This window comes from Eschscholzia californica, unplaced genomic scaffold (genome assembly GCF_041429995.1).
Source record: "Eschscholzia californica isolate CP2 unplaced genomic scaffold, dmEscCali1.0.p SCAF_1, whole genome shotgun sequence".
Taxonomy (NCBI): Eukaryota; Viridiplantae; Streptophyta; class Magnoliopsida; order Ranunculales; family Papaveraceae; genus Eschscholzia; species Eschscholzia californica.
In genome coordinates this window covers 2,045,286-2,061,467 of record NW_028238198.1, presented here as the reverse complement: position 1 = coordinate 2,061,467, position 16,182 = coordinate 2,045,286, and the positions used below count along the sequence as shown (strand labels likewise).

The window sequence follows — 16,182 nt, the reverse complement described above, 5'->3', positions numbered from 1 at the left end:
CCAGTTTGTCCGATTATCAAAACTGTCACGGACGGGCACTTTGTTAGAGAAAAATCTGAAATGTTCGCCCGTTTTGTCCGGATGTCTTAGTGGACACTTAAGACTTGTGCCAGACCGATTGAGTTAGTGTTCGTTTCCCGTACGTCCGGACCGATTCCCACCCTTAACCGAAGCCTCTCATTTGAGTTTAAACCCATACAAAATCTTATGTTTGGATTAAAGCCATTATCTGAATTGGGAGTATCCCCTGTATCCAACGGAGGATCTTGACGATGGGGAGCTCCACTTTGCCCAAACAAAGAGTAAAATGAGAATCAGAGAGAACTTGACAATAGTGTGGTGGTCTAGTCAATAGTGGTGGTGGTCGTTCAGTGACACTCGTGGTAGTGGTGGCGGTGATGTGTTCACTGACACTCGTGGTGTTCGGTGAGAGAGATACTGACAGAGATATTTTTTTACGATAAAATTTTAGTCGAAGTTTGAGAAAGAAAATACAGTATATATAGGTCAGTGTTACGGGGAAATAAAAATTTTTTCGGAGTACAAAGTCTTGGGTTTTTTTTTTTTTTTTAAGAATCTTTTGTTTCCTTTAAACACCATAACCTAATACTTTTCAATTTCTTTATCTCTCTTCTTCCTCTCCCACTACCACCAGCAACTTCGACGACCTTCGCCACCAGTTCCGACCACACCTCCACTATCACCGGCAACACTTGTTCCTCTCTTCTCTCTCTCTCTCTCTTCTTCTCTCACTTGTTCTAGCGAATGGGAGGGCCTCTTCGCCGGAAATTACAGAGAAGAGAAAGAGAAGAGAGCAATGGAGAAAGAGAAAAAGAGAAGTCAGAAGAGAGAGAGACCGAGAGAGGAGAAGATGAAGAATTCTAGCGACACAAGGGAGGGTGTGTTTGGGGAATAATTTTAGGTTTCCACCCTTTGATGTCTAAAAAATTTCTTATTTCCCCACGACTCAAGTATATAACACCCGGCGTGAATAACAAAAATTGGGGTGTATATAAAACTTCCCTACTGAAAAAACCGTCACTATAGCAGGACCGTCTGCTCCAAAAAGAAAATGCGAAAATGATAAGAGGCAGCAATTTCCGGCGCCTGAGGTTCGGCGGCCATGTCTTAATTCCTCTCTGCAACACAAGAAGAAACTTCACTACCTCAACCGCCATTTCCATTCCTCCCCAGGTAACATATTTTCCTCACTCATTCACTTTCCTGATTCACTCACCCACAAACTCAATCTTTTGTCTGAATTTTTTCCGGTAGAAAAGTGAAGAAGAGCTATTGGTGGTGGTAGGAGGTGGAGCAGCTGGAATATATGGAGCCATTAGAGCTAAAACTTTAGCACCTCATTTGGGTGTTTTAGTTATTGAGAAAGGGAAACCTTTATCTAAGGTTTGTTTCTTTTTAAATTTCTTATATCACTCTGTAGTTCTTGAGTAGCCATTAAAACTTTTTACCAGTAAAATTTTGAACTCGAACCCACATATTTGTGATTGTTCAGAGTTCAATTGCTTATCAAAGAACAATTTTTTGGGCTTTTATAGTTGTGGGTATAAGTTAATTATGGATTTAAGTAGGTTAATATAGTTTTTAAGTAAATAATTTTGATCAAGTATTTCATGTAAAAATGTAGGTCAAAATTTCGGGTGGAGGTCGATGTAATGTCACAAATGGGCATTGTGAAGATCAAGTGGTGAGATATATGTGCATATTTCTTAAATTTCGCCTAAAATTTTGAATTCTGAATCATTTTAATTTAGAAGTTTTTATTGGGCAATTATATGATGATTAGTTTTAATGAAATATTCTACTTGTGCATATTTTTCATAGGTATAGAAAGAAATTGTATTTTTGGTGGTCGAATTACTACTCTTCTGAAATTTTATATGCTCAATGTGTATTTCATTTGTTTTATCTCGCGTGCTTTGTGTGGTAAGAATAAAGTTAAAAAATTGAGCCGAGTTTGAGATGTAGGGGGCTAGGGGCTGCTTTGCATTGATGTACAATATCGAATTCTAGATCAGACTCGTTGATAAAACTTTTTTTCATTCAATTTCTTCTGTTCTTAAAACTTCTAAGTTTCAAGAGCAAAAGCTGATGTAACACCCGTTTGAATACGAACCATATTGTCCTTGATGTGTACACCACCTATGCCCATTTGTCTAGTTCTAGATTGTACAAGGCTTTTCCGTGGCATGGGTCTGTCCTAGACCAACCCAGGCTTCTTCGCGTAATCAATCCAGGAGCCAAACCCACCCAAAAAGCCTAACCGATATGTAAGGCAAGTATGTCATAGCCAAGGTTGGGGAGGTCTTCTTAAGCGTTGTGGAATGAAGTGCCTTGCGCACATGAGACTTTCGGTTCACATCATACACAGATCAAGGTCATATCATGGATCTGCTTGAAAGACCTAAAGAAAAACAAACATCAGTCAGTAGTTCCATTGGTTGTTTGACTTAACTATTATATAAATCCAAGAATTCATGAACCTGAAAAAGATACGAACTTAACTACGGTTATTGGACTTCTGTAGTTTTGAGCTAGAGTGGAGAAGTACTATGTATTGTATATTTATCTGATTTACACGTTTTAATTGCTGAGTTTAAATTTCGCATGCTACCGATTAAGGTTTTGTCAGAACATTATCCGAGGGGTAATAAAGAATTGCGAGGTTCCTTCTTCAATCTTCATGGCCCAGTGGATACTATGACTTGGTTTTCTGATCGTGGGGTGGAGCTTAAGGTTGTCTCACAAACCATATATATATTTCATATGTCCAAAATTTCATTCTTTAGAAGTACAACTTAACTTACAAACATATTCATCGTTCTCGTATCAGACTGAAGATGATGGCAGAGTATTTCCTGTCAGCAACAATTCATCCTCCATTATTGATTGTCTCATGCTTGAAGCAAAGAGGACTGGAGGTACGAAAAACACCCAGTCAACCTTACGATAAACCCTCAATATTGTCTCTTATTTTTAACATTCTTGATATATGAATCCAAAAACTTGGCTTTGCTAGTCCTTTAGGCAAGTCATGGTGAAATATGACATCTGTTCTCAGTTTTACTGCAGACAGGAAAAGTTGTGACAACTGCATCCACTACCACCAATCAGAAATTTCTTGTCAAAATTGAGAAACGGACGATAGATTTGGTTGAATATATTGAAGCTGATTACCTCATGCTAGCCAGTGGGAGTAGTCGACAGGTTAGAAAATTTCGTTAGTAGTTTTTTTTCTAGGAATACTTTTGCTGTCAAATAGAGGAAAATTACTTTTTCTTTAAGGTGGATTTTATTCCTGTTTCAGGGTTATGATCTTGCTGTTCAACTTGGTCATTCAATTGTAGACCCAGTACCAAGCTTATTCACTTTCAAGATTGATGATAAACAATTGGCGGAATTGTCTGGGGTAATCGTGTTTAAACTAACTTTAATTTTCTGATGTCATGGAAGTCTAAATGCAGTTCGAGTTAGTTGGATCGAAGTATGAGAAAGGTCACACCGTTTCTACCCAACCTCTTAGTTTACTTGGCACTTGAAATCGTGTAAACAAAGTAAAATGACCGGGTATTTCTGCAAGATGGTTTTGGTTTTGATCTTGGATAGAATCATGTTTACGGTGATTTCTCGTGATTTTGCTTTCAAATTCTCTATGTGCAGATTACGTTTCCTAAAGTTAAAGTAAAGCTGAAGATGGATACTGTCCGAAGAAATATACCACAATTTACTCAGGCATGATTATCTTGTTGATATTGATTGGATTACTTCAGAACGTATATTTCGTAACAACACTTCCGGGTTATAGGTTGGGCCCATGTTAGTTACCCACTGGGGACTTAGTGGGCCAGCGATTCTTCGGTTATCTGCATGGGGAGCAAGAGAACTATTCACTTCAGATTATCAAGGCAAGACAAATTTTTGTTAATTTTCTTTTCATATTTTGAGACGACGACTACCTTATTTCTTAGTTTCGGATCTAAAAATGCAGGGACACTTTTTGTCGATTTTATACCAGATATCCACATAGAAGATGTAAAATCTATGCTTCTTAAACACAAGGATCAATTTGCGGTATACTTCTGTTCTCATCTTCAATTTTTTGCACTATAACTATACTTCACTAGCTCACTTTGTTTAGATATAGACAGGTTTGGCTTCTTCACTAATTGCAACTTTTTAGATGCCATTCTTTATTAATACGACAAATGTCACACGAACCTCAAATAACGATAGGCCCATATTGGCTTATAAGGTGACTCCTGGTTGTCATTTCCGGGTTAACTCGAGTGTCATTTTTGCAGAAGCAGAAGTTTATCAATTCTAGTCCTCCACAATTTGGGATTGTAAAGAGATTTTGGAAATATGTATTGGAACGCGAGGTCAGTTAAACTACATCAGAAAATAGCATATGTTAGTATCTAGTTGAATATCTACTTTTTTTTTTTTTCTAACTTTGGGTTATATGTTCTCCGTAATGATTTATATGCAGGATTTAGATGGAGAAACCTTGTGGGCATCTATTTCAAATAACGCGTTAATATCGGTTGCTTCTCTGCTAAAGCAATGTCCATTTGGAGTGAAAGGAAAGGTATGCTCCCGAGTCCCGACGGTCTTGCTTGTTTTCTTTCCTAGTTGGGTTTTCGTCACCAAGTAAAGACTAATATTTCGATCTCGTAATAAAAGGGCCAATTCAAAGACGAATTCGTTACTGCTGGAGGCGTTCCACTATCCGAGGTAATATTTTCGCGCTCTTTAATCTCTCTCTCTCTCTCTCTCTCTCTCTCTCTCTCTCTCTCTCTATATATATATATATATATATATATATATATATATATATATATATATATCTAACTTGTTTCTGTTCTAGATATCATTGAATACCATGGAAAGCAAGATACAACCACATCTATTCTTTGCAGGAGAGGTGAGTAGCTAGTATTTTCACTTAAATTATCGTTCCAAATACTCTTCTCTTAATGATAAACAAACTCACATATGACACGAAAGTTAAAACTTATTTGAAGGTACTAAACATCGACGGAGTAACGGGTGGATTCAACTTTCAGAATGCTTGGTCGGGCGGATATATTGCAGGAACAAGTATAGGTAAAGTAGCATTAAACACCTCTTTGTTAGAGAAAACAACATAGAAACGAATTAACATAACAGTCATGAAACTATATTGGTGTAATACGTATCTTGATTTTTCCAATACCAGTTATGCACTTTGTTAGTAGTATGAAGTTTCTCCGATACCAGCCACATTGTTTTTTATTTAGGCATCATTTACGCCTAATCAATCCAATTCTACATGGTACATGATTTTTCAGCCGTTGGCCTGCTCTAGACCACCCTAGGCTTCAACCTCTGGCCGCTAATCTAGTGGCCCAGTCCACTTGAAAGGCCTTAGCCAATATATGTAAGATAAAATCTCACGAAAAAGTTCTGTAGGAGGCCCATTATTGCTAAAGCCTCCGCTTTCCACATGAAACTCATAAATTTTGCTTTGGGGCGTCTTTAGCACTAACGGGGCGCTATAGAACTTCCCAATCTTACATTATTATCAAATTTGGGGGTGTGAAAACTCAAGTTCACCGACGACCTACAACTTCCATACTTTTGTCCCCTAGGGCCTAGTCCAACAGCTATAGGTTTCTTCTCGACGTTGGAGCTTCCACGGTCCATCCAGAAGTCGTGAGAACTAGGGTCGTTCTTATAATAGGTTTGAAGTTAAGGGAAACCCTTCCCAAATTCGAAAATCCCTTTTCAAATAGTAAATGAACTTTTTAGAATGTATTCTATTTGATTAAAGAAGAAAGTGATTTTTCTTAGTAGAATTGTTTATTACACTTTGGATGCATGAGATAATCATAATGTTTTGAGAAATTTGAATGGGAATACTATTATTTTAGGTAAATAGAGAGGGACCCCTATAGTAATGTTAGGGAAGTTGTAAAGTTTAGGTGCAAGAGAGTTGCATCATTGCTTTTTTTTTCTTTTTCTCACATGGAAATGGAGTGGTTCATCAACCATCCCTATACAACAAAAGAGTACTCATATATGTATTTTTAATGGGCTTATCTTGTATGTTGACATTAGAAACTACCCAATTCTGAACTCTAAATCCTAAATGGATGGATATCATTGAATATTTTCTCATAAATTTTTTGTATTTTAACTGTAATATATTTGATTTAGAAAAATCTGACATTCAATTATTTTATTCTAAGGATTTGAAACAGATCATTTTTGAGAGAAAATATTTGTTATCAAATGTCGAAGGACTTGACTTATTTGAAATACTCCGGGGTGCAAAATTTAAGAAGATGAAAAACAAAAAAAATTGAGCAAACACCCTCCCTTATCGTCGGCAGAGATTCATCGGCCGGCTCTTGGCCAACGACGACCGACAACCTCTCTCCTCTTTCTCTCTCTTTCTTTCCTCTTTCTCCCTCCTCTTTCTCTCTCCATCCCTCTCCCTGCTTCTCTCTCTTTCTTTCTCTAAGTTGCGACGAAACGGAGAGCCCCTTCGCTGGAACCCTTGGTCTGGATCTGGTTCTTCCATATCTAGAAAAAGCAAGTTCGTCTGGAAAACCAGATGAATTTTTGGTGAAAGGGAGAGCTCCTTCGTCAGAACTTTCAAGACATTAATAAGAGAGAGAGGCAGGAGAGACGAACTTGGTGGTGGCTGACGTTGATGGTAATTGTCGTCGTAGTATGGTCGTGGTCGTCGGAATTTTGATTGAGGGAAAAGAAGCTGAAAGGTTGAAGTGTTTAGAGAAAAGAAAATGTGTCTTGTTTCCTCCCAAAACTTTATACCCCGAACAATTTTCTTATTTTCCCAAATAACTCACCTTACCCAAATTCAAGATTTCATAATGGGATGATTACATGGTCACAGGTTGAAAAATGATAAGAGTGAATATCAGTCTATTCTAGACTTTGAAAATGGGTAAATTTAATTAGACCCATAGTCATACTTTTCTTCCCTTTCTTGGAAGACTTGACTTTTGACCCATTCAGACAAACTATTTTGTATGGATATAACGGATCCTTCCATTTTTCAATCTCTTGACGAATTCCACTTCAACCATTTGGAAGAATGTATTAATGGTAGAGAATGGGAAATCAATTCTTTGAAACTTCCTTATGTAGAATCTCTCAGCAATTCTCCATACAATCAATTTTAGTTTTTTTTTTTAATTTGATTATATGACCGGTCAAATTGTCGTTTCTATTATTTCGTTTGTAACAAATTGACAAATAAATAGAATAACAAAACGAGTTGAAAAATTATCTTTAATAATTTTGTTTTCGTAAACGTAGCTTATTAATATAAAAAGTTTATTGTGATGTATGTTGTTGTGAAGAAATTGTTTCTAGAGAAAAGGGGTAATTGGCATATTAATCTGAGTCACGGTTTCTTACTATTAACCACAACTTTTGGTAAATCAGGATGAAATTAGTTGGTATGGAATTGTTATATATTTCTTCTAACCTTTAAATCTATAAATTTATTAAGGTGGGTAACCAAATTGACCAAGTCAAGCTAGGTGGTTACTTCCTTTTTGACTAACTAGAACTAGAAAAAAGTAAAAATAAAGGACACAAGGAAAGAAAGAAGTGCTCTTTAAGCTATAACCAATCATCACTATTTGTTGTTTTGCCTATAACCAATATAAGGTAGAGATTTATCAAAAAAAGATAAATATAAGGTAGAAATACAAAAATTAAGCATTCGACGGATCGCATCAGCCTTTCGTTATGTGCCTAGTCTCTTCTGCATCAAATAACACTTCTCTTCCTCGAAACCTCTATTATTATAAAAAATGAATTACAATATTTGTCCAAGAATGCTTCTAATATATTTATCCTCTTTTCAAACACAATCAACCCTTCAAATTTCATTTTTTTTTTTATAGACATTAAGGTGTTGTTTGTTTTTTTTGTACGTCTGAATCTGAATTGACTGAATTGAATTGGCTGAATCTGAATTGACTGAAATATTTTGTAAGGTGTTTGTTTTTTGAATCTGAATTTCTAAATCTGAATTAATACTTTTACTTTATGCCTATTTACTATTTTTCCCAAACAAACCTTTACAAAACCATATATTTTCCTCTAAAAGGAAAGTAAAATCGCTCATTTTTATCTTCCCGTCTCCCTCTTCAACAAAAAACAATCTTCGGTCTCCCTTTCACTCTTCAGGCCAAATCTCTCACCGTGGAACGTGTCTCTTCCGGCCAATCTCTCAGAGTCTCCGGCGGGTTGAGTCTATCTCTCTCTCTGCCCGAAAAGATCTCTTTGTTCCTCTTTCTCTCAGTTTCTCTCTCTAACAGATCGGACCTAGTGGTGTGTCCTTTGTTTTGGTTTATTTTGTGGTCGCGCTCGGTTTTTTGGTGGTGGTGATTATTGGTTTGTGGTGGTGGTGGTTCTGGGTTTGTGGTAATGGTGGTGGTTCTCGGTTTGTGGTAGTGGTAGTGGTTGTTCTCGGTTTTTGGCGGTGAAGGTGGTGGTTTTCGGTTTCTGTTTGTTGGTGGTGGTGGTAGTTCTCGCTTTTTTGGTGGTTGTCGGTTTTTGATTGAAGTGGTGGTGGTGGTGGTTCTCGCTTTTTGGTGGTGGTGGTGGTGGCGGCTCTCGGTCTTTTATTGTGGTGATGGTGGTGGTGGTCTGTCCATGAAGTGAAGATGGATAGAAAAGTATTTTAGTCATTTCATGAGGGTAAATTTGTCATTTGGCTGTATTCAGATGGTGGGTTCTTATTTTCAGACTTGTTTTAAAGTCTGAAAGAAATGGGACATTAATCAGCCAATTCTGACATCTGGGTCTTTCAGACAAAGTTTCAGATTTTGCTAAAATAACTAAACAAACGTTTGAGATTTTAGATCTGAAAAATCAAAAAAACAAACACCACCTAAATAATGTAAAAATGAAAAGATCTCAGAATATTTAAGATATCCTTATTAATTATCAGTTAATTTTTAATATAAGTTTTGAAATCTTTGGGATATTTTCAGATTTCAGTTGGAGGCTCACAAACTTAAAACCCTAACATCATCAAACCATTTTTTCTAAGCTTACATAGGCACTCCACACTAAACTATAAAAAATGTTTTCCTTCATATCTGTCCTAAATATAAAGATATCATTTCAATCCACCTGCCATAACCATCTTTAATTATTCAAAACGACTTTTTTCCTCCAAAAAGCTCCCTCCTTTTTTTCCCCCTTTTTCATCTTCTTCTTCTCCCCCTTTCATTTTCTCATTCCACCACCTGATTCCGACCAACTAATTTCCACCACCCACCACCTTCTTCCGACGCCATCAGAACCCTGAATTCCTTTCAGAAATGGGTAACTGTTGCGTCTGTTTAAGCCATGAAGAACAAAACACAGCATCAAAGAAGAAGAAAAGAAGAAAACATGTGAAGAAAGAGAAAAAACCAAACCCTTATGCAGAAGATCCAATTCGTGCACCAGCTCCGATTAAAGTTCTTAAAGATGTTGTTCCATCAAGTCACAGGAGTAGAATTGGTGATAAATATGTACTGGGTCGTGAACTAGGTCGAGGTGAGTTTGGAATTACTTATCTTTGTACAGATAGAGAAACAAAAGAAACCCTAGCTTGTAAATCAATATCAAAAAAGAAATTAAGAACAGCAATTGATATTGAAGATGTTAGAAGAGAAGTACAAATTATGTCAAGTTTACCTGATCATCCAAATGTTGTTAGATTAAGAGCAACTTATGAAGATAATGAAGATGTTCATCTTGTTATGGAACTTTGTGAAGGTGGTGAACTTTTTGATAGAATTGTTGCTAGAGGTCATTATAGTGAAAGAGCAGCAGCTAATGTTGCTAGAACTGTTGCTGAAGTTGTTAAGATGTGTCATGATAATGGAGTTATGCATAGAGATTTAAAACCTGAGAATTTTTTGTTTGCTAATAAGAGAGAAAATGCTGCTCTTAAAGCTATTGATTTTGGGCTCTCTGTGTTCTTTAGACCTGGTAAGTCATTTTTTTTTTTTGTTTTTTTTTTTTGAGAATTTATGGGTCTGGGTGGTTTTAGATTCTGAAATTTGATCTGGGTTTTTGTTATTTTGATACAGGTGAGAGATTTTCAGAGATAGTTGGGAGTCCTTATTATATGGCACCAGAGGTTTTGAAAAGGAATTATGGACCAGAAGTTGATATATGGAGTGCTGGAGTTATCTTGTATATCTTGTTATGTGGGGTTCCTCCATTTTGGGCAGGTACCCTTTTCTGACCATGTCCAGATTTTGCTAAAATTAGGGTTTGGGTGGTGTACTTTCATTAGCCTTTTAGGTTTATTCTCAAATCTCTCCTTTCAGAACTATCATGTTTGAATATGCAGATTTTTATTCTGGATGTGGGTTTTTTCATTTGTTGGTATTTTTAGTTGTGGTTTTGTTTTTCTTTAGTTCTTCCCCCTTTTCTTGTTGAATCTTGATCATGTTAGAAATTGAAGTATTTTGCTTAATTTGGTGTGTTTTAGGTTGTTTTGGATTGTTTTCTCAAATCTTTTTTCTTTTGGCAGAGACTGAACAAGGAGTTGCTCATGCTATTCTGAGAGGGACTATAGATTTCAAAAGAGATCCCTGGCCTATGGTTTCTGATTCTGCTAAAAGCCTCGTTCGTCAGATGTTAGAGCCTGATCCGAGGAAACGTTTGACTGCTCAACAAGTACTTGGTAAGTCGATGGGGATCTCTTGTATTGACTCAGTCTCAACCGATCCATATATATATTGTTTGAGAATGATGAAACCTTCAAATCATGTTGTTTAATACCTTGTTGACTTAACCTAATTTTATAGTGGGGCAGTTCTTGAATAAGACATGGAAAAGAAGCACTACATGAAGATATTATTTGTCTGCATTCAAGCTGAAGCTTATCTTCTATTGACTAAAAGAACTTTCTATCTGTTTGTCTGTTTCGGTGGACTTGGAGAACTTGAAATGATAAGTCTTACGGATCAGGAAATCGTTTTTATTGAAAAAAAATATATCGATGTAATTTATGAAGTTGTCTTGCACCTTAAAACCTTGCAGCTATTTAACAATAACGAAATTCTCATGTTATCGAATTAAACATGTTCCTGTCTTTGTCGATGAGAATAACTAACTAATCATAATTCTGACTTTCTTTTTGGGGAACATTACGCATAAATTGTGACATTTGAGTTATTTCCTTATATTAAGAGCAACCTTAACGACCTTTGCTGATATGTACTTTCTCGCGCCTACACAGACTAGACTTGTTTCGGACTAGCTTCTAATGCATTCCTTTACGTGTCATGTATGATATCATTTGGTATATGGTAGTTAGTCTCTGCTCTTTTCTGCTTGTTTGTTGATAATGTTATCGGATGGTTTAATAAATTTAGATATTGGTCTCTGTTTTGTATAGAACATTCGTGGTTACAGAATGCAAAGAAAGCTTCAAATGTGCCATTGGGAGATATAGTGAGGACAAGGCTCAGACAATTTTCGGTCATGAATAGATTAAAAAAGAAAGCCATGCGGGTAAGTTGTCAATATTTGGAATAATCATGCTCGTGTACGATCTATATCGTGTATGTTTCATACTATTTTAAAATCGACACTGAACCAGTAGCAATCTCTTCGATTAAATACTTCAGGTAATCGCCGAGCACTTATCAGTTGAAGAAGTTGAAGTTATCAGAGACATGTTTAAATTGATGGATATTGACAACAATGGGAAAATAACATACGAAGAATTGAAGGCTGGACTTCAGAAAGTTGGTTCTCAGTTGGCTGAACCAGAAATCAAGATGATGATGGAAGTGGTAAGATCCTTATAATGGATAAAATTAGCATGAAAGGCATCTCGTCCAATTGCTGTTTCTTATATTATGACGAGCCTTTAACATGGTATACTTAGTTTTTGTTGAACTCCATTATGTCGTAAAACCTCCATTTATATCCCGCTTAAAGTTTTCTATGCTAGATTCTTTTTTTTCTCCATTCCTTTTCGGTTCCTTGTAAATGATGGATTTTGGTACTGGATAATTTTATACAGGCTGATGTTGATGGAAATGGAACTTTAGACTATGGAGAGTTTGTGACGGTGACTATCCATTTGAAAAAGATGGATAATGATGAACACTTTCAACGAGCGTTTATGTTTTTTGATAGAGATGGCAGTGGATATATTGAAAGGGATGAGCTACGGGAAGCCTTGAGTGATGAATCAGGTCCAGCCGATGATGAAGTATTGGATGACATCATACGTGAAGTTGACACAGACAAGGTTCGTTCCTCAGTCTGTTCTTCTATATGTTTAATCTATCCTTCATGTGGATTTCGCGGTTGATTTTTTTCCATCTATCCGGATGGATGTTAACCAAGCACACTAACCCTTGGATCACAGCTCCACCGGGGGTCTAGGGGTGGGAACCAGGCCGGGTCAGGCACCTATGTGCACTTTTTCCATTTGTCCAGGCTGGATGGGTAGTAAAATTCTCTGGCTATTAGGACTATCCCGTGTGGTAGAGCAGGGCAGTGACACGAAAACCGATGTCCAAATCTGCCCAAACCCCAGCAAATAAGACGAGCTTTCCGGGCATTGGGCTATTCAGGGCATAGGACTCTACACAATATATTTTCTGCTTTAAGTTTTAACACTCGCAGTCGATTGATACTTTCATATATTTCCATATAAACTTACCTTAGAATTATTTTACTTGTTTATGCATAAAATAGGACGGGAAAATAAGTTACGAGGAGTTTGCTGCAATGATGAAAACCGGAACAGATTGGAGAAAGGCATCTCGACATTACTCACGAGAGAGATTCAAAAGCTTGAGCTTAAATCTTATGAAAGATGGTTCTCTTAAATTGGATAATGACAATGAACTCATCAATGGTCTATCTACTGTCGTGATCTAACACAATGTTCACGATGGTGTTTACTTTCTTATGTTTGCCGAATCTATGCTGGTATAAAACCTAAAACCAAGCTTCGATCTTCGAATCATGGAAAGTACCTTCGAGGCAGAAATCGAAGTCTCTCAAGTTCTTTATAGTACGAAATTTGATTCTTCTATTTTTGTGCTGAACTTGGTTGACTTTGGATCGATGAAGCAAATGAAAACCAGTATACCAACAGGAAACTTCGAAGTGTCTGTAATTGTCAGAATCTCTCAGGTGTTATAATAGAGAAATAGGTGGGTTTTTGTGACTGATTTTTTCCCCATTGTTGTATTGTCCATTTTTACTTGTATGTATATGTTTTTTTTATTTGTTTGTAGCATTTTGTGTTTTATTGTTTTAACTTTTGAAGAATTTGAATGAAAAGATGTGTGTGTTGCCAATGTGATGAATTATGATAAATCTTGAAAGGGTTGTTTTTGAAATCTTTGTCTGACAGACTCTGACTTCTTTTCGTTTTACAATCTCAATTGTTCGATCCATTTTTATTTTTTACTCCAAAACTACTTCACTAGAGGCGGGGAGGGATATAGGGTGGGGCTAGGTCCCAGCCACATCCCTACGAAGATGGAGAGCGTGAATATCTAATCCTCAGTTCCTTTTAGCTCCATCAGTGTGGTCGTTGCCATTCAAGATGAAGGCAAATGACTCTCCCCCTTCCTCACATCTTTTAGGTTTCTGTATTTGATTTCCCCTGACTTGATGAACTATTGCTAATGAAATGTGTCTTCAAATTTTGTTTCAACAACAAAAAAAAAAAAGGTTAGATTTCTTTGAAAATGAGGACAATTGCTTCAAAAATGTAATTGTTGCTGGGAGGTAATGCATTTTTTACTACATAATATTTTGTTTTTACTACTCCAGTTGTAGTTCAAAGATCATAGAAAAACCTAGTAACAAAAAAGAAAAAAAAAAATCATAGAAAAACTTTCAATATTGAGTTAAAAAATATACACGATTTTTTTCCCCTTAAAATGTATGATAGCAGTGAAAAAAATCTATCGAAATTCAAGTACTCAATTGAGTCTTTTAACAAAAAAAAGTACTCAATTGAGTAGCCTAATGTTTTGATAGTTTGTAAGTTTAGGCCATAAGATTCAATGTGCTATATTATTGAGAAGAAAATCAAGTAAAATGCCATAAACATGATAAAAAATATAATATGTTCCCTTTAAACAGTATTGATATTTTATTTGATGTATATATATTTGTTGTATATATATTTGTATTTTGTTTATTACTAGCTATAACCCGTGCCCTAACTTTGTAATATTGTGGTGCGAGGGATGTAGGCAATTTTATTGATTTAGAAAAAATAATTAACCAAAATAACAATAATAATTACAAGATGAGCAAGAGAGTGAGAAAATCTGAAAATTTAACGACAGTATAAAATTAACAGAAGAACAAGAGAGAAACAATAACAGTTTACATGAATAAAGCGATGGAGTAATAAAAAATTATCAGCTAAGATAAGCACAAATTCGTTAACTAATTATATCAAATATTAATCACCCGAAAAACAATGATAGCAAAAGGCTAAATTACATAGGAATTTCGCATTATCCAAAAATCGATATAAAACAATATGAGCTAATCACAAAAAATATTACCACACAAAATTAACAACAACCGTCAAGAAAATAATCTCGTAGGAAAAGATTTAAATTATGGTAATTAATTAAAAAATGTTGAAAATTGTAACTAATTAAAAAATAATTGCTTTGTACACACATGTATTTCTCTAATGGCAACCCTAGAAAAGGTAATCCGTTTGAATGGGCTACTGTTTCCCACAACTGAAGTCTGCACTATATCAAACGAAGTTAGAACAAAATATGTATGTACGATAAATAATGAAATAACAACCTGTGTACGAATGACTAAAATAAAATATAAATTTGAAAACCATAGATCAATGTATGGTAACAATGGAGACACTAACATGGAATGGAATAAACATAAATTATTATGAGAACTTTTGTCATAACAGATTTTGTATTCAAAACACCAAGAAATTGATACAAAATTACTAATATATAAATTGATACTAACACTAATATAATGTTGAGCACTATATCAAGTTTTCAATCATATAGATCGGTTATTAAGGCCAAGGAAGCCAAAGTTCTACCACAATAAACGAAGCACCGTCAAGAAAATGAAAACGGCAGAAGTCAGAAGATGAATGGGTGCATTGATTTTTTTGGGGAAGGGGTGATAATAGCTAGAGATGAATTAGTTCATCAATTTTTTAGGGGAAAAAATCAAGCATGGCTTCATCCCATTAATTTCACCCCTCCTTTGAGATGCTATGGTAGTTAATATACTCACTCCAAGGTCTTGAAATTATTTCTTCATCGTTTCATAGGGTGATATGGGTACACAGAATCCAGAACCCAGAAAGTTAAGGCAAAGGTTGATTGTAGCCAACTGACCATTTAAGCAATCTGACTACCAGCTGCCTTGTTTGAATACAAACAACATAAATAACCTACACCAAACAAAACTCTAAAACTTATTGGAATAGATGAACACTTAGAATTTCCATGAACTAATTTGAGGAACTTCAAGATGGGTTTACACAAATGCAACGGAGTGAAAGAGGATACAACATTGGTTGCCCCATTAACAACCATAACAAGTATGAACATCGATTGCTACATTAACACCCATAGCAAGCATAACCCGAGTATGTGTTCTGATCAAAACACCGAATGATGAGATGTTCTTGAATCGGATATAGGACCACAGAAGAAAGGAGTGCTGATGGCTTTTTCAGTGAAAATTGTTTATATGGGGAAACTTAGAGGAGGTCAGAAATAGAGAAACCGAAGGGTTAATTATGTGAAACCGTTATCTATGACATTAAATTATTGTCTTGTCCGTTCCCATTCTCTTATTTCTCCTATAAGTTTTAATGGGAGGTAATGTAATTCCTTGAAATCAACCGTTTAGAGGGGAATGGAAAGGGCAAGAGTATATAGACAAATAATTTCACCTACTTAATTGCCGAGATTTATGAGAGATTAAGAATTATAATAAATTATGATTTAATTTCCAAAAAACATTTATGATTTAGTGGTAGAGATTCAATCTGACCAATTAGACCCAAAAAGGACGGTCAGATTGAATGTCATAGATAACGTAAAAATACATGACTGCAAAGATGCACGAGTGCATAAACGGTTC

At 35.8% G+C, this 16,182-nt stretch overlaps 2 protein-coding genes across 4 annotated transcripts; both read left to right on the top strand.

The window, feature by feature from the left end:
* The first annotated feature begins 897 nt into the window (after positions 1–897).
* LOC147563110 (FAD/NAD(P)-binding oxidoreductase family protein) lies at positions 898–5,257 on the top strand. 3 transcript variants are annotated; one of them, XM_086634934.1, is made up of 15 exons: positions 898–1,194; positions 1,276–1,404; positions 1,646–1,705; positions 2,641–2,754; positions 2,852–2,939; positions 3,080–3,225; positions 3,326–3,427; positions 3,679–3,750; positions 3,824–3,923; positions 4,007–4,089; positions 4,320–4,397; positions 4,508–4,606; positions 4,702–4,752; positions 4,886–4,942; positions 5,043–5,257. In XM_086634934.1, the coding sequence occupies exons 1-15, from the start codon at positions 1,081–1,083 to the stop codon at positions 5,166–5,168; spliced, it is 1,419 nt and encodes a 472-aa protein (XP_086491060.1). In that variant the 5' UTR covers positions 898–1,080; the 3' UTR covers positions 5,169–5,257. The 3 variants fall into 3 exon arrangements, with proteins under 3 accessions (XP_086491060.1, XP_086491064.1, XP_086491067.1); XM_086634938.1 differs by having other exon boundaries at positions 1,001–1,194; positions 5,026–5,257; XM_086634941.1 differs by having other exon boundaries at positions 1,002–1,194; positions 1,281–1,404.
* A 3,670-nt stretch (positions 5,258–8,927) lies between these two features.
* Positions 8,928–13,415, top strand: LOC147563109 (calcium-dependent protein kinase 30-like). The gene is made up of 7 exons (XM_086634922.1): positions 8,928–10,026; positions 10,128–10,271; positions 10,577–10,729; positions 11,447–11,562; positions 11,679–11,846; positions 12,080–12,310; positions 12,763–13,415. Exons 1-7 carry the CDS (start codon positions 9,369–9,371, stop codon positions 12,946–12,948), a joined length of 1,656 nt encoding a protein of 551 aa, XP_086491048.1. The 5' UTR covers positions 8,928–9,368; the 3' UTR covers positions 12,949–13,415.
* Positions 13,416–16,182: the final 2,767 nt, after the last annotated feature.

What these genes read in the sequence shown, in the direction of transcription:
- LOC147563110 (XM_086634934.1), top strand. Translation starts at nt 1,081, where the DNA reads ATGATAAGAGGCAGCAATTTCCGGCGCCTGAGGTTCGGCGGCCATGTC. An exon ending in TGAAGCAAAGAGGACTGGAG is followed by an intron (nt 2,940 to 3,079) that starts GTACGAAAAACA and finishes ATCTGTTCTCAG; the next exon opens with TTTTACTGCAGACAGGAAAA. An exon ending in ATTCACTTCAGATTATCAAG is followed by an intron (nt 3,924 to 4,006) that starts GCAAGACAAATT and finishes CTAAAAATGCAG; the next exon opens with GGACACTTTTTGTCGATTTT.
- LOC147563109 (XM_086634922.1), top strand. Translation starts at nt 9,369, where the DNA reads ATGGGTAACTGTTGCGTCTGTTTAAGCCATGAAGAACAAAACACAGCA. An exon ending in TAAAAAAGAAAGCCATGCGG is followed by an intron (nt 11,563 to 11,678) that starts GTAAGTTGTCAA and finishes TAAATACTTCAG; the next exon opens with GTAATCGCCGAGCACTTATC. An exon ending in GTGAAGTTGACACAGACAAG is followed by an intron (nt 12,311 to 12,762) that starts GTTCGTTCCTCA and finishes TGCATAAAATAG; the next exon opens with GACGGGAAAATAAGTTACGA.